This window comes from Panicum virgatum, chromosome 9N, assembly GCF_016808335.1.
Source record: "Panicum virgatum strain AP13 chromosome 9N, P.virgatum_v5, whole genome shotgun sequence".
NCBI classification, from domain to species: domain Eukaryota; kingdom Viridiplantae; phylum Streptophyta; class Magnoliopsida; order Poales; family Poaceae; genus Panicum; species Panicum virgatum.
In genome coordinates this window covers 16,755,179-16,772,590 of record NC_053153.1, presented here as the reverse complement: position 1 = coordinate 16,772,590, position 17,412 = coordinate 16,755,179, and the positions used below count along the sequence as shown (strand labels likewise).

Here is a 17,412-nt window from a genome sequence, read left to right as displayed (position 1 = left end):
GGTTTAACCGACGCTCTCAATTTTCTATACGTCGGTTAAACGAAGTCAGCAGAGTCTGGACAAGTCAATACACCGGTTAAACCGATGTGTTTGAATTTAACGTCGGTGCATTAGTCCAGAGTTGGTTTTTCCAGGGTATTTCAAGTTCTATACACCGGTTAAACCGACGATGTTTGAAATGGGACGTCGGTGCAATTGACCAGTGAGATGGTTTTTCCAAGGACTTCAGAAGTTGTACTCACCGGTTAAACCGACGATAGGTTTGAGTTAACGTCGGTGCAGTTGTCCAGAGACTTGGTTTTTCAGTTGATCAGTGGACAACTACACTCACCGGTTAAACCGATGATACGTCGGTTAATCTACCCAAGTTGTAACGGCTAGTTTTCAGAAGGGGCAGTTTACATTCATCGGTTAAACCGACGATGACTATTGGAGGTACGTCGGATTAACCGGCGCTACGCAGTTTTCTGGCAGCTTTTCTCCAACGGCTCTATTCGTGTGAGCTGCCTATATATACCCCTCCAATGGGTCATTTTGCCACTCTTGACACCAGGCAACATCCAAACACTTATACTATAGTCAAGAGCCACCTTGAGCTTCATCATTCACATACTTGTGCATTCAATCAATCAAGAAGCAAGATTAAGGACTTGAGTAGAGAGAAGCTTGTGTGCATCCATTCTTGGCGATCGGTTCTTTCTCAAGTGAAGGCCTTAGCTTGTTACTCTTGGTGATTGGCATCACCTAGGCGATCTTGGTGATCGAGGTGTTTCTCGCGGAGCTTGCCAAGGATTGTGGGAGCCCGGAGAAGAAGATTGCACGTGGCTTGATCTCCACCACGCCGGGATGGTGAACGGAGACTCTTAGTCAGCGCCCAAGTCTCGGTGACATGGGAGGTGACAAGACTCTTAGTGAGTGTCACAACGTGGATTAGGGGTGTGTGCCAACACATCGACACCACGGGAAAAAAATCCGGTTGTCTCTTGCCCTCTCTTTCATTTCAAGCACTTACTTTCATGCATTCTTTCATGTGCTTGACCTTAGAGATCATAGCTTAGCTCTTCCTTGCTTAGTTTCATATCTTTGGTAGCTTGTGTAGTTTGCTTTGTTTAGCCGGTTGGTGAATTGAGCCTTACTAGCATTGCATAGGTTAAGGTTGTTTTATCTATCTTAGAAATTTGAAAAAGGCCCAATTCACCCCCCCTCTTGGTCCATCGATCCTTACACCTGCCTCGGCCTTCTGACGGCCCTAGACGCCGCCCGACGCCCATCACCTCACCCGCAGCGAGGCCCTAGATGCCGTCGACGCCCGTCGCCTCCGTCAGTCCCGAGACCGACGCCCATGCCTCCACGACTTGACGTCTTCAACCGCCGTCCGCCTCCTTGGTTTTGTGGCGCAAACCAAGAAACCCGCCTCCCATCGCCGCTTGCGCCCTCGATCCAGGAGTGGACGCCACAGCTGCCGCCCGGTCCGAACTCCGGTCCCGACTGCCCTTCACCGCCGTCCACTGCACGGTCCATCGGCCACAACACCTCCACGGCAGCTCCCCGCCGACACTCGACGCCCGTGTACCTGCAATCCATAGACCAAGCGCACGATCACACCGCACGGTTGACAATTCACTCATCACAGGCAGGATAGAGTACTCTCGTTCCTCAATCTCCCCCTTGATGAGTGCATTGTCAACACACCACCTGAAAACAGAGAAGCGATAAAAAGAGAAACAAGAAAGCGAAGAACTCAAGCAAGTGACAGAAAAGCTCTGAAAGTCAAGAATAGTCACTTACTCAAGCACAGATCGATTCCCTAAGACAAGGGCAACGGCTCGACGCAATCGATCAAAAGCCAAAACATGACTCCTCAAAGACAGAGGTAACGCTCGACGCAGTCATGCAAGAAGCAGAGGGAAAACGAGGAAACCAGGAGCCAAAACCAAAGCAGAAACTCCCCAAGCAAAGTTTTTCCCTCTCACAAGTGCAACTCTCCCAAAATGATGCACTCTCAAAGCCCTGTGCACAACAAGTGTTTCAAAAATCAAACAAGTCTCCCCCTTGTTCGATCACTTCTCCCAAAATTCTCCCCCTTGTTGGCACATGCACACATCAAGTCGAAAAAGACCTAAAGCTCCCCCTGAAGCTGAAACTCCCCCTGAACAGATGCTATGCAATGAATGCAATGCAGGAGGTGTAAGTGAAAGCATTCAGGGATACAATGATATGAGCAACATCTAGTCACAAGCACGTGTGCATCCATAAACAAGACCTGCATCTAGCTCAACAGGGTATATCAAATCAGTCTAGAGCTAGGCAAGTTTAGTTTAGGAGAAATAAAAGCATCACCCATGATCTAGCACTAACAAGTAGGAAATTGAGAGCAGTGCTACTCATACTCATACAGGTGAGCCAAACCAGCCAAAGCATGTTGTACACATTCATTTTTCAACCAAATTTTTATCAAGCAATTCTTAATGCCAGGGGTTGAAAGCTTGTCATGCTTCACTTAGCAACGAGGCAAAGCCAATGTCAAGGACAATCAGAAGCTTAAGGCACTCGTTTCAGTCATGCACAACCTTGCCCGGGTTCTCACAAGTGCAAAGTGAGGCGTCTCGAAAGCTCGATTAGTGCGACAAGCAATCCCACCTGGATCTTTTCAATCCATTTCAAGAACAGTTCAAGCAATTTTATCAGATTTAGATCATTTCAAGTATGAATTGCTGAACGAAAAGCTACACTAGCATGAATAAGATAGAAAAGCATATCAACACACCCTAACATGCTAGTAGCCAAGACAGGGTGATCATGTTTTCAGATTTTCAAATCAAAATAGCTTAACTCAGATGATGTCATATACACAATGGAGCCAGCTATACATGATCAAATTTATCAACTCACACTAGCAGGTACTAGAAGATCATAGCAATGTATACAAGAATGCTAGTGCAAGTGAGACAATGCAAAATGCAAACATGTATAATGTATATGCACAATGCAACTAACCAAGCTAAAACTAAGAGAAAGAGAAAGACAAGCCAAAAGCTAAGCAAATGAAGCACTCAGCAAATACATAGGCTCAAAGACACACAGGACTAGACCAAAATGGATCCAACTGAGTACCATGAAAAGGTAACAATCAAAAAACCACAAGTCTATCCTGGGAAGAAATCGTACAAGTCAAACACTTACATACCTCAATGAAGACCCCGCTCGACCTAGAGCATAGCAAGCTCGAGATCACCTCCCCAGCGTCCTCAGCGGGTCCACCTCCTGTTCGACCAAATCCATGTAGTCGAAGTAGGAAGGGGATGGAGCCTGCAGCCGGCGCAGTAACTCCAGACCATCATCAGCACCTGAGGTAGATCTCCCCCTCAACAAGTGATACCTAGCACAAGAGAAGCTAGGACACAAGAAGATAGCAAACACCAAAGATCCAGAGCAAAACTCAAGCAAATGGTTAGGTGTTAGTCAAGCCACATGCAAGGGTATACCAAAAGACACTCTAGAACATATCAAGACAAAAGATATCCCTAGAAAAATCTAAAGGCACTCAACAATATGAACCAAGGCAGCAAGACTATATGAAGAAGATACTTGAGCTAGCAACCAGAACTAAGGAGCAAAAGCTATATAAGCATGAGGGGACTAGACAAAGCACACACCCTGAGCTAGCAAGAGCCATGACAAAATGAAAATCACAAAAACTAGCATACAGAGTGGCTAGTCCACCAAAGCACAAGCACAGACCTAGCAAGCAAAACAAGTAGAGATGTAGAATCTACAACATGTCACACGCAGACAATGTACAAAGAACTCAAAAGACAAACTCAAATGTACAGAGGATACAACAGCCATCATGGGCTATCCATCAGCCTTGGAGAACCATCAAGTCTTGATCAAACCTGCATAAGACCAAGATCCATGGAGCACTTGTTCTCCAGGCCTCCAACCTGCATCACCATCGAAACAAAGGAGGAGCAAACGTCTCGACACTGGGGTTAGCAAAGTGAGAAGCAAACTAGTGACGAGCCATTTGCTCTACAGAAGGGTAAGCAAAGTCAGGTAAAGCGTATCCCCTGTCCCGTCTACTGCGAGGCTGACGATCACCACCGCGAGGAAAGCGTGGAGCATCGAAACCTCCTCCAAAGCCTCGGTCCTGTGGTCCATAGCCGTACTGAAAACGACCAGGAGCACGACCGGCAAAGCGACCACCCGCTGGAGCACGGTAACCACCACCGTCTCCCTGACCTCCACCTACATGGCGCGCCCTCGTATCTTGCCTACCACCACGCCGAGAAGGACCATGCACCCGAGCAGAGTATATGTCCACGTTCCGTCTCTCCTGCTCTCTCCTCACAGCCCGCTTCCTCCTGAAGCAAAACTCCTCCAGGTGACCTTCCCTGTCACAGAACTCGCAGTGGTACCTCACCTCACGCTTGGGAGGTGGAGGCCTAGCCTGCGGACGGGGAGGAGCAGCCCTCTTCTTCTGGGCAACCTGGGCTGTGGCAGCAGGGAGCGTGTCGAGGGGATTCCTCAGTGCATTAGGCTTTGGAACCCAAACCTGCTTCTGCGGAGATGCTTTCGGTGGTTCTTTAAGCACACCATCCGCGGGGTCAACAAGCGAAGGCTACGTGCTCGTACTAGCAGTGTTTCCAGCAGCCTTGTCAATCTTACCATACAACCTGTCAAAGTCTGACTTCGTGTATGTGTAACCGACCCCAAACCCATCACCACGCTTGAACTGCTTAATTATCATGCCCAACTGCGGCTCACTGCTAGAAACCCAACTCAGAATCGCCCTAAGGTATGTGTTCTCATTCTCCAAGTTGGCTTTCTCTACAGCAAGATTATCCAAATCAGAGATCAAACCAGGACAAACAGAGCAGTCAATAGGTGGGCTAGACTCTACGACCTTAGTGTTTCCAAAAGACTTGATCAAAGCGTTCTTCTCCTCTAGCTCCGATCTAAGCGTGGGACAAAGCTTACAAGCGCCAAGCAAAGCAGGCCTAGATCTAAGCTCCTCTAGTTCACAAACAACAGTAGCAAACTTGGACTGCAAAGAAGCTAGATCAGACTTGAAGATAGGACACTCATCGCATTCAAGCACATCACTAACAATGGGAGCGTCCTTGACAAGTTCAAGCTCAAGCTTGGCCTTGGCTAGCTCGTGAGACACGTCAGAAAGTGAAGTCTTAGCAACATCTAAGTTCGCGACGTTCTCATCATGCTTGGCACGGAGAGTAGCAAGATCATTCATGTGAGATATGCAGCCAGTGCACTAATCCTCACTAGATTTCTCCCTAGCACAAGCCAGCTCAGCCCTAAGCTTTCTACGCTCTCTAGCTGCTTCCTTAAGCAGCCTCTTCTGGTTGTCGAGAGCGGCATACAACTCCCTAACCTCTGTATCAAGCAGGTCGATCGTGGAGTTTACCTCTGAATCGCTCTTGGATCAAGGAGAAGAGCCGGAGTGCGTCGGTGTAGCATGTCCACCCGAAGACGCACGAGCACCATCGGCTTCGCCCGCCATGGTGCAGAAGCTCTTGTGCCGACCGGCCGCCAAGCAAAGGCCGATGAAGCCGGTGGCTTCCTTGTCCCACTTCTTCTTCTTCTTGTCGTCGTCGTCGGAGGTCAGTGAAGAAGAGCGGTCGGTGTCGGAGCTCTTGTCGAGGTCGCTGAGCTGCGCCAGGAAGGCCTTCTCCCGCTTCTTGGCCTTGTACTGGAAGCACTTCTTGAGCGACTCCTTGTCGAAGCGACCTCTCCGGTCACGACTGCGGTGCTTGTGGCGCCGACGCTCCTTGTTGGAGCCTCCCTCGTCGCGGTCGCGGTGGCGGTCGTTGTCGAAGGAGTTGTTCTGGCCACCGCCGGACTTCTTGGGGCAATCGGCGATGAAATGGTTCAGATCGCCGCAGTTGTAGCACCTGGGGTTCTTCTTCCTCTGCCTGTTGTGGTAGACGCGCTGGAACTTGCTGATGAGGAGGCACAAGTCGTCGTCGCCCAGCGTCTCCAGCTGCTCATCTAAAACAGAAGGCAAAGAGGCAAGAGAAAAGCCAAGAGCAGAGTTAGCGTTAGAGCTCGATCCACCACCTGGGCCAGTCACAAGAGCGATGCTCTTGGAAGGAGGGGCACCATTGAGCTTGGCTCGTGTCTGGTTATCCACCTCTGTGGCCTTGAGTTTGCTGAAAAGCTCGTTCACGGTCAGAGTCTCATATCCTGCAGACTCAATGATCGTGTTCACCTTGAGATCCCACACAGATCGGTCAAGTGTGTAGAGCAACTTGAGAGCCTTCTCATGCTCTGTGTACTCAAGGGCACTAGCAGATCTGTTCGCATTGACTTTGTTCACAATCGACTGAAAACGACTGAACATCAAGTCAATGCTCTCACCCGGCTCCTGTGTGAAGTTCTCGTACTCACGCCGGTGAGTCTCGAACAATCTAGCCTTCACCTGAGGTGTACCCTCGTGGTAGTTCTCAAGGCATGTCCAAATTTTGTGGGCTTCCTGAAAACCCTGAACGCGTGAGAACTCCGCACGAGAAACGCCAGACAAGGCATTGACGGCCTTGGCGTTAGCCTCGTGCTGGGTCACCTGGAGAGGTGTGGTCCGAACAGCAAGCACCTCGTAAAGCTGGTTCGTGGTAATCTCCCAGACATCGGCTCCCATGCTCTGCAGGAAGGCTCTCATGCGAACCTTCCAATAGGCATAGTCCTCGCCAGAAAACACCGGGATCTTACCAAGACTCGCCATGGCCGCCGAGTGGTTTTCGAACCGGTTAAGGTACTGAAAACCTTAACCGAGCTCTGATACCAATTGAGGGACCGAAACTGGCAACCAGAGGGGGGGGGTGAATGGGAGCCGATCAAAATTTCTTCCGAAATCTGAAACGTCGGCATATGTCCCAAAATCACCGCAAGCCCTCGAACCTAGGTCAGCGAGAATAGCTATGGACAAGCTATCTCGAAGCAGAAGACCCAGGTCGCAGCGCAGAAGCAAAGCGAGTCGAAACGCAGAACTGGACTGCAGAGTCCGGTCAGACCGGTTGCACAGACCGGTCAGACCGGTCGGGCTGGGAATTCAAACTCCAGACCGGTCAGACCGGTCGCTCCCAGACAGCCCGCCAACAAAGCTCCAAATGTCAAATCTTGAGTAAATGAAGTCCAAATCTAACCAAACTTGGAGGAAAGCTTCGTAACTACCCCGTGAACATATCCCCAAAAGTTCTCACCCAAAAGATTCACGGATCGAGAGAAATCGAGGAAAGATCAAACAGGATTGGAGTTTTCTCAAGAACACAAAATCGCCAATTCGTGAGAACTCATGATTCCAGGGGGTTTGGCACTAGGCTATATGCATAGGAATCGTTCCAAAGAGTTCATCAAACCACAAAATCAAGGGTTGTTCTCCTCCAAATAAATAACACACTAAAAAAGGAGAATTGAACCCAAAATGCAAGAGAGAAGGGGAGGACGAGATGCTCAGCACACACAAGTGAATTGCAAACAAATTTCATCCATTAATTCTTAGAGGAATTCACCAATACAATAGCTAGAGCCATCCGCCCATCATCCACCCACTAGACTGAAGAGAATAGCTATAATCTAAACTCTCTTTGCGTTGGAGTCCTTGGCCCTAACCTAGAGCAGGGGCAGGGAGAAGGAAAAACACAGAGAAAACAAAAGACTCAAGAGACTCACCCAGCCACGGGCTGGTGGGGGTTTTTATACCCAACTGCTGCGGCCAGACCAGTCAGACCGGTCCAGGGGACCGGTCAGACCGGTCGGGTCTGCAGCAGCCCGCTGTACACCCTCGATCGACGGCGGAGCTTCTTTCTTCGACTCGAAGTCTTTGCTGCGATGCCGCCACGTCGACGAAGTACTGGTCCGCGGTTTTGGAGGGTCCACGAAACCCGGGTAGGTGGCCGGTTTTGAGAAAACCGCCAAAACCTCACGCGCGGGAAGATTCCCGCCTCCACGCCATGGCCCTAGACGCCGTTCCCGCCTCGGCCTTCTGACGGCCCTAGACGCCGCCCGATGCCCGTCACCTCCTCGCCCGCAGCGAGGCCCTAGACGCCGTCGACGCCCGTCGCCTCCGTCAGTCCCGAGACCGACGCCCATGCCTCCACGACTTAACGTCTTCAACCGCCGTTCGCCTCCTTGGTTTTGTGGCGCAAACCAAGAAATCCGCCTCCCGTCGCCGCTTGCGCCCTCGATCCAGGAGTGGACGCCACAGCTGCCGCCCGGTCCGAGCTCTGGACCCAGCTGCCCTTCACCGCCGTCCACCGCACGGTCCATCGGCCACAGCACCTCCACGGCAGCTCCCCGCCGACACTCAACGCCCGTGTACCTGCAATCCAAAGACCAAGCGCACGATCACACCGCACGGTTGATAATTCACTCATCACAGGCAGGATAGAGTACTCTCGTTCCTCACTCTCCTTCCTCCCTTCCTCCCCGGAGCTGCGCTCCCTCCCCTCCCCCTGAGCCCGCTCCCCTTCCTCCCTGGAGCCGCGCGCACCTCCCCCGTGGCCGATGCCGCCGCTCCCCTTCCTCCCCCGAAGCCGCGCTCCCTCCCCTCCCCTGAGCCCCGCTCCCCTTCCTCCCTGGGCCGCCGCGGGCTCCCCCATCGGCGGCGCCGCTGGATCCGCCTCCCTCGGCCGCCGCGTGCTCCCCCGTCGCCCGCCGCCGCGAGATCCCGCCTCCCCTGGGCCGCCGCGCGCTCGCCCGCCGCCGCCGCACTAGATCCCGCGCTTCCTGGGCCGCTGCTTGCTCGCCCGCCGGCGGATCCGCCCCCCTAGGTTGTGCGGCGGGCCGCCGACGGGGAGGCGGTGCCGCGGGCCGGCGGCGTCGGCGGGGGAGGTAGGTTTTTTTTATATCAAATTTTTTTACCGACCAAATTTTTTACCCAAACTTTTTTTCTTTTGATTTTGATGCAATTTTTTTTATTCTAAGCATTTTTTTGTTTTCGGATGCAAATTTTTTCTACCAATTTTTTTCTATTCTGAATGCAAAATTTTTTTCCAAAATTTCTCAATTTTTGTCTCTCAAATTTTTGTTTCTAATTTTTTTTCTCGTCAAAAATTTTTCTCTATCCAAAATTTCTCTTAGAAAAAATTTCTAAAATCGGAAAACGAGAAATGTTTTTCTAAAAACGGAAAAAAACTGCTGTCGGAAATCGACCGTACGGGAGCCTCCCGTACGGTTGACCGTAAATTAGCGAGACCCGGGAGCTGCTGAGCTCCAATGGCATGGCGACACCTGGGCATCGGCTTGAGACGACAACGAAGCAGGCGAGCAAAAGGTGGCGCGCTGGCACTGGACCAAGTTTTGTCTCCGCGGACGCGAGGACCATCAAAACCCTATATTTTGTGAGTCTGATTTATGATCGATTCAAGCTACGACCATTCAAATTGCACTACATCCGAGCTTTGGTCGCATCTTTTCAGCGACTCCAGTGAAGTTAGGAATTTTGTGTTTTATTGGACTTTTGTTATTTGATCTACGTACGGCCCCAATGCTAGCTTTAGCAGCAACGCTGAAAGGCTGGCTCAAGGGCCTGCACTGCACGTTGGGAGGCTGCCTACGCCTGCACTGAACCTCATGCAATTGCCGACCCCTGTCTGATGGATCGATTAAAGTGGCTGCACTACTGAACCCCTTTCCTAACCTCCATGCTCTTCAGTCTGGACTTTTAAAAACTCACTAATTCACTGCAAACCTGCAGCCCACTCGCTAATCTTCAGTCGTGGTTCCCCATCGTTTGACCGATCCGGGGTTGATGACCGGCTGCAGCTGCTGCTGCAGCAGCAGCAGCAGCACCAGCAATCAAATCAAGGAGCACCCGTACTGAACCTTGACATGATGAATGAAACACAGCAGCTCGAGTATCTGAGAAAAGGAAGAAGAAAAAAACAGTTGGGTTGCAATCAGCGCCCGACATTGGTCGTGCTCGTGCAGAGGACGAGGTCGTAACAAGATCCATCATGCCAGCTCGCAGCACCCATTGGCCACCGCTCCCACGTCGCGGGCAGCCATCCGCGAGCACGAAGAGGCAGGCGGAACCGCACCACAAAGCAAGGAAGAAAGAAAAATGGCCGGCCACTGCGTTGCTGGTGGCCGGTGCCCATCGCAGGGTTACCAACCAATGGATCGGCGCCGTCTGCATGCGCTTGCTCTGGCATCGCCTTCCAGATAACGTAGTTAAACCCCTCTGCGGGGGCGATTAGCAGGGACCACCGCTTCTAAATCTGCCCACTTCTCTAGGGATGAAAACAGTAAGAAAACAGAAAAATGGATATCCGAAAATATCCGAGATATCTGAATTCGTATCCGTGTGAAATCCGATCCGTTTCCATCCTAAGAGATGGAAATTGGAAGAAAACACAAATATAATTATTCGAGATATCCGAATCTGTATTCGTGCGAATCCGACCCATTTCCATCTTACACTTCTCGCCAGTATTTCTGAGGGATGGGGGGATGGATCGGAGGAGGAGCTCATCAGCTTTTGCCGGAGGGAGACTGATGACAAGAATAATGGCGCTGGGCTAGTCTTTTGTTTGCATCCACGCACGCGCGCGTGTCGCTGGCCGGAACGAGCTCGGCGGCAGGCATGTGGGCTGTGGGCACGCCTACCACCTAAACACCGGTAGAAAATGGGAATGACAGAACGAGCAGGATGAGCTTGTTTCAGGTCAAGCAACGAGTGAATCTCTGACATGCACAGTAGTTGTAGCGAGTGGCAGCAGCCTATGGGATTGGGATTGATGCGGCGGATGACACAGGCACACAGCAGCCTCCTCGTCGCGCAGTTCCCTGTGGCCAAGTTGCAATCGCATCCTGGATCCATCGTCATCCGATCCAAAACTCATCTAACGGCCTAGTTCTCGGCCCGTTTCTTGTGGACGTGGTCAGTAGCTGAAGATGAAAGGATGCAGATCGTGTGTACAGGCGAAGCACGCTGATTCTTCGGCTCGGGGGCCCACGTTTTTATTGTTCCGGCCCATCTTTGTGTTCCTACAGATGAAAAGGCCCTGGTTACGCCCCGATATGGCTGGGCGTTCGGGTTACCCGAAAATTTCGGGTCGGGTAGTTCGGGTTTCGGGTATTTCAGGTTTCCAAAAATGCTACCCGAAATTAACTTGAAAAAAGAAAAACCCGAAAATTCGGGTACCCGAAAATTCGGGTTCGGGTTTACCCGAACAACCCGAATTGGCGGCGGGCGGGGCGCCCCTGTGCGGCGACCGGCGGACCCTGGAGCGTGGGCGCGGCGGCGGCGGCGGCCGGCGAACCCCTGGAGCGTGGGCGCGGCGTTGACGGCAGTGGCCGGCGGACCCCTGGAGCGTGGGTGCGGCGGCCGGCGGACGCCCGGGCGGTGGGCGTGGCGGCGGCGGCCGGCGGGCACCTGGACGCACTCGATCCGCACGGTGCCCTGCTGCCCGCGCGCCGGCCGCAGCGGGATCCTCTTCAGCCGCAGGCACCCCCTCGTCTGCAGGCGCTGCAGCTCCGGGAACGCGCACTCCCCCTCCGCGCGGACGGCCTCCAGCTTGGGCAGCCCAAGCAGCTTCAGACGGCCGCGGATGTGGCCCTCACGAGCACTCAGCAGCAGGGGCAATGCCGCAAGGATCGAGAGAGCTGGGGTCTGGGGAGCGTTGTGACTCGTGCGTGGGTGGGGGGCGGGTGCGGCTCGCGGCTTGGGTACCGGGGTGCAGGGTGCTAGGGTTGGGGTGAGACTGGTGGGCCTTGCTGGCTTGGTGGGCTGGGCTGGGCTGAACTCGAAAAATACTTGGGCTTAAAGTTGTTCGGGTTATTCGGGTAGTTCGGGTACCGTGATCTGATACCCGAATTACCCGTAATAATTTCGGGTACCGTGGGTTGGAACCCGAATTAGGGTTCGGGTTTTTCGGGTTCAGGTTTTTCGGGCTCGGGCTCGGGTTTTTCGGGTTCGGTTTTCGGGTTTCGGGTATTTTGCCCACCCATACGCCCCGATGCATTCTCGCTTTTGAACTTCTTGTCCTCAAACTGTTTTTTTAACTATAGTTTGCTTATGTCAATAACATGATCCACTGAAAAAGAGAGATAAAACAAAGAATGGGTTAATTAACTGAAAAAGAGAGAAGGGGTTGCGTTGTATTGCTCGTGTCGATGTCCCAACCCGACCGACCAAAGTTGTTAGACTGAGATAACTTAAGTGCAGCTTATGTTGATGTCCCAATCTAACAGGTCGTTATTTGTTTCATGTTTTCTTCAGTTTTACCGCTCATTCTTGGCTTAATCTCTTTTTTAATATAATCAGCGGCTCTCCTGACTGATTCGTTTAAAAAAAAAACAATCTGATGACGCTCTCCTGTAAGGTAACACATCTCCCACCGGCCACATATGGAAGATAATCCAATCCAATTTTATCCTCGAGCTGCTAGCATTAGTTAGCTCTCGGGATTGAATTGGATGGTTCATATGTTAGTACTATCTAGATAAGGTGAGTTAGTTGAGGATAGGATTATACAGCTACGTTTCCTAGCTGAATTTGAGTCTGTTGAGCACCAAACAGATAAACAAACAGATTAGCAACTCCTGCTGCTGTCTTGGAGAAAGGATGAGAGAGACGCCACATGGATCGAAAAGAAAACCTAGCTAGCTGGTGCACGTGTCTGATTACAACAAGAGTGTCTTAGCTTAATTCGGCTAGGCTAGTAAAGTAGTAAAGGAATGGTGGTGTTTTGGAGCAGCCACGGTGTTCCTACCAATCCCCTCCAAATCTTATGCATGGGTTAGAGGGGACTATGAAAGTATACCACAATTTGTTTTTCAATCCGATCCTCGCCAAACAACCGTTGCTGAGGTGTACAATTTCAAGAATGACAATGAAACTCCAATATTGAGAATGGATGGAGTAGTGCACATTCCAAGAAGTCCAACTTTCTGCTTGTACTCTTGCAATCCAAGATGCACACAATCCAACTTTCGAAACCCATTGAATACATATATATGATTCCAACTTTTAAACTTGGAGGGTGATGCATGCCATCATTATTGAAGGTGTAATTCTTAGATCTTGTTTTCTTTAAAAAAGATCACTTTGCCAAATTCAGTGTTGAAAGTATAATGTTATGATATTCTATTCAATCTTTCAGTTTAGTTTTGCCCTAAAATAATTACAAGAAAAAACAATTGCGCAACTGGAAGGCCAGCCATTGATGTGCCAATGGTTTTTATCTTTTTGTTTCCTTTGGGATGATGATGGGCCAATGATTTGCACATACATAAGGTCAGCAATTGGCTGATATAAAATCATTCCACTAACTCCCAATGACGGAAATAATATGCTGAAGATGTTCTGCGCTTTGTCACGAAAACGGCCCGAAATGGAGTTCCAATAGAACAAAAAAATTGCAACTGCCAAGGGATGTTGCAAGGGTATATTTCCTACGGAATAGTACAAGCAAGCCTTCACTATGTTGCACGATCTTGCACTGCACTTCATGCCTCCAAAGTGCCAGCTAGACACAGATTATTTTATTTTATTTTCGTACACTCAGACTCAGTTTGACTGTATACATAATTTGCTACCAGAGCAAATTAAAAAAAAAAGAAAAAAAGAAAACAATGATAGAAAGCGAAGAACGAAACGACAGCCTCCAGATGTGGTTTATCAGACCCGTTGCCTTTTCTTATCTTGACAAGTTTCAGGGCCTCTTCCCGGTGTACAGTAACTACATCTTTTGCCATATCCTTGTGGGATTCAAGCCGGTTCTTCAGTAACTGCAGGTTGGTTACCCAAAAAAAAAAACTGAAGAACAAGTTTACTTTCGACCTTCATTTTTGTCGAAAGGTTGGGTTCCCCAGAATGGCTTATTGATCAGACCGGGAACATGTTAGTGACAAAGAGTTTGTCTTATGTCTACAAATCCGAATTATATTCGAAGTATAGTTTGCAGAAGTTTCTGTAACTTCAGATTGTTAGAAGTTGTCTATCAGTGCTGAGAGAGGTTCAGATCGATTCCAATGTTCATCCCATTGTACGCAATCGGAGCATACATCCACATTTCATCAGAGCTCAGGAGCTGCAAAGAGTAATTCATAAAAAACAACAACGATTCAGTAACACATTGACATGGAGCTTTCAAAATGGAACTGAACTGAACTGCAAAAGTTCTCACCTTAATTTGAAGCTGCAGGAACTTCACATACTGCACAGCCTCTTCAAGCATAGTGCTGATATCTACCTACAATAATACACCACAAATAGTAGTTTGAGTTGTCCACCTTCTTTGCTTTCACAGTTAGTATGGATTACTCTTTTTCTTCCCCAGAAGTTTACCTTGGTTCCATTTGGTACAAGATTCTGCAATATCCTCAGCCTCTCGTTGATCCTCTCTCTTCTTTTCTGCACACAGCCAACAACGGCATAAGTAATGGAGGATTTAGCTTAAATTTATCATTCTTTAACAGAGAGTCAGAAGATCATCGATAGTACCTTAGCATAGAGGCTTTGGGATTCAGTTGCTGACCGGCGGTCAGCTTGAGCCTTGCCATTCAGTTTAGCAGCAACAGGTCCATGAAAAGCATTCGAGTCATTCTCAAATGTGCAGCAACTCGAGCTTTGCCCATTCGCAGCAACGCCTCCATCCTGGAGTTCCCGTTGCATGGTCTTCTTCACCCTCTTCGAGTCAGACTTCCTTGCGCATTTCCGACTCTGCGTTTTGTACATATCAGCCGATCAGCATCCACATTGCATTTTTTTTAGTCATTTCAGACTTCAGAGAGATGTATATGCATTTCCATTGTAAGGTAATTACAAAACATATAAAAAACACTCACTCTTGTTGGGGCATCGAGTTTGCCTTGTTCCAGATGCTTTCTCTTGACAGAAGCACCAATGGAATCAAGTAGATTCATGCCAGAATCCCCAAGATCCTCACAGCTTGAATCACTACTCCCGTGAGGGTTAAGAATAGTATCCATAAACTGAGCTGCACCTTGTTCCTGGTCCATGTGCAGGTGCATTGGTGCAGTGCAGAAGTTGAGATGTAGGGCCTCATTTGAGTTGCTCAAATAGTAGCCCCCATATTCAGATGGCACAACAAAAGTGGGACTACCAGAACTATTGCTGTTAGTGGAGTTATATGTACTAGAACTAGCATTGCAATGGGAGTAGAATGCATTGGAAGCTTGAATAGGCCATGGAAACTCTTGGTCACCTTCCTCATAATTGGAGGGGAAGGTACCAAGTAGCTGCTCCATTATCTCCGACTCCTCGGCTTGCGATGGCATCCCGACCACGCTCCAGCCTGCCTCTGCAATCACTCCTCCAGACTCCATTGTTATCAGTAAGGGATGTGAAAGTAGAAGTGATATGAGGCCTGTGCTGTGCTGTTAGACGTGCTTGGTGAAGGAAAAATGTGGGCTGTGAGGGGTGTATTTATACTGAAGACAAGGTTGAAGAAACCGACAAGAGTTGCAGAAGTTAGAAACATAATCATCATTAAAGAAATGGATCCCCACGGCTGGGGATGAACTGTGGTGATAGCGGCCGCTCCAGGTGTTGACTGGAACTCTGGATGATGTGCACATTATAAGGTTAGAAAATGTCAACTGATAGTTGGTAGGAAAGTGACTTATCCAAGATCACGATTGGTTAGGCAATCTCGGGCCAATCGGAGGTCGGAGTGGCCGGTGTCTGAAGGCTGGTTTCAATGATTGCAGAGATATCTCCCTTAGCATTCATGCATTATGGAAAAAACAAAAACGAGTGTGATGTTCAAAACCAGGACAAGCATACGTTTATCCTTAGAAATAATGCAGTATGGGGCGCTACGAGATTGTATGGAATGTTATTGGAAAGAAATAATCCAATAAAATAAGAGATACAGATAGAGGCTTGCACGAACATGGTGGATGGAATCTCAAGTCTTAATGTCCTTGAGAACTCAAAAAGGATTGGCCAGTGCCTCAGAAAATCATGCTGTATCTTCTAGGGCAATGTACAGCTTTTCATCTACCTATAGTTCCAATCGTTTTACACTGTGCTCTAAGGTTTTACCACAATATGTATTTCCTGTACTGTGATATTGCCCTTTAGGGCTGTGGCATACAACTAGCTAGATATTCATACCAATAACTTCCACCCATTTCCTCAATAATAATAATAATTATTATTATTATTAACTTCCACCCACAGGCCCTTTGCAGCTCTTACTGTTTGTTAAACTTTTAGAGCTTATAATATCTGCATCAAATTTACAGCCATTTTGCACACATGAATTGCACCAAACTGGAAATATGCCCTAGAGGCAATCATATTTTCTTGTATTCATGGTTAATAAAGTGTTCCTTGAATATTCATGGATGACAACTTGTATTGATTAATGCTTATGTGAAGTATTTGTGAAACTCTTTACTTGTATGAATATTCTAAAGTATTCCTAGTCGGAGTTCATGTGAGGACACACATGAATATTAGACTAGCACATGTATTAGTTGATTGACTACGTTTCATAAGTCATGGACATGGTGATGTCAAACTAATAATGTGGGCTCATGTGAGACATGAGATTGAACTGACCCAATACGAGATGATTTCTCATTACATAATATGTACGCTGTGTCCTAAGACCTGAGATCGTTGTATGTACTTAAGATGTGAACCGATTTACTTAGGAGCCATCAAACGTTACACCGTAACTGGGTAGTTATAAATGTGGCTTTCGGGTCTGTCAAGAAGCATGCTGTGAGCATTGGTCGGTCAAGATGGGATTTGCCCCTCTCTGCAAGAGAGAGATATCTCTGGGCCCCTCGAGTGATTCGGATCAGGAAATGCATGGACATACTGGGGTTAAGAGTTAACCAAGGATTCCGAATCACAGGATCGAGAAAGAGCGGTTGGCTTGGAGCTAGACCAAATATCGTGAGGAAAAAGGAACAACATGTATATGACATTGTGACGGCTCGTCTGATATGATCTTTGCGTGCGTATAGGAGTTGACATGTCTTGCTAGAGGCCGTTGTCTATTATTGGGCCGAGTAAGAGTACTCGGGCCATGTCTATTCGCATGTGAGCCCATAGGGTCACACACTTAAGGGAAAAAAGCCTGATAAAAATGAGATCCAAATTAGACTGGGCTTGGGTGCACTAATGGGCCTCTCAGGCCCAAAGGGGACGCCCAAGGTGGGGCCCAAGAGCAGCCCACCTAAGGGAGCGCCCAGGGGTTCCATCTGCACTACACCGACGCGCTACAGAAGTTCCGCAACCGCACGTCTAGTGGTAATCCCGTGATCTATAACTGCAGTAATCCTGGTTTATGCGGTAGAAAATTTTTGTTTTTGCTACCCCATATTCCTACACAAACCATAGATGTTTTTCTGATCCATTTTTGTGGAACAACACCTCAGATGCTAGAATCATTGCAATAGAAGATGTAAACA

The 17,412-nt window shown here is 48.9% G+C and overlaps 1 protein-coding gene across 1 annotated transcript; it reads right to left on the bottom strand.

Moving 5' to 3' along the window:
• Window positions 1-13,470: 13,470 nt before the first annotated feature.
• On the bottom strand, window positions 13,471-16,387 carry LOC120690601 (transcription factor bHLH139-like). The gene is made up of 5 exons (XM_039973310.1): window positions 14,809-16,387; window positions 14,465-14,683; window positions 14,309-14,374; window positions 14,148-14,213; window positions 13,471-14,051 (listed from the first exon to the last, which is right to left on the bottom strand). Exons 1-5 carry the CDS (start codon window positions 15,307-15,309, stop codon window positions 13,962-13,964), a joined length of 942 nt encoding a protein of 313 aa, XP_039829244.1. The 5' UTR covers window positions 15,310-16,387; the 3' UTR covers window positions 13,471-13,961.
• Between the last annotated feature and the right edge of the window lie 1,025 nt (window positions 16,388-17,412).

Bases quoted from the DNA above. Each gene is read 5' to 3' on its own strand.
- LOC120690601 (XM_039973310.1), bottom strand. From the start codon at position 15,309: ATGGAGTCTGGAGGAGTGATTGCAGAGGCAGGCTGGAGCGTGGTCGGG. The intron at 14,684-14,808 runs GTGAGTGTTTTT...TACAAAACGCAG, and splicing joins AACTCGATGCCCCAACAAGA to AGTCGGAAATGCGCAAGGAA. The intron at 14,052-14,147 runs GTGAGAACTTTT...TACTCTTTGCAG, and splicing joins TCCTGCAGCTTCAAATTAAG to CTCCTGAGCTCTGATGAAAT.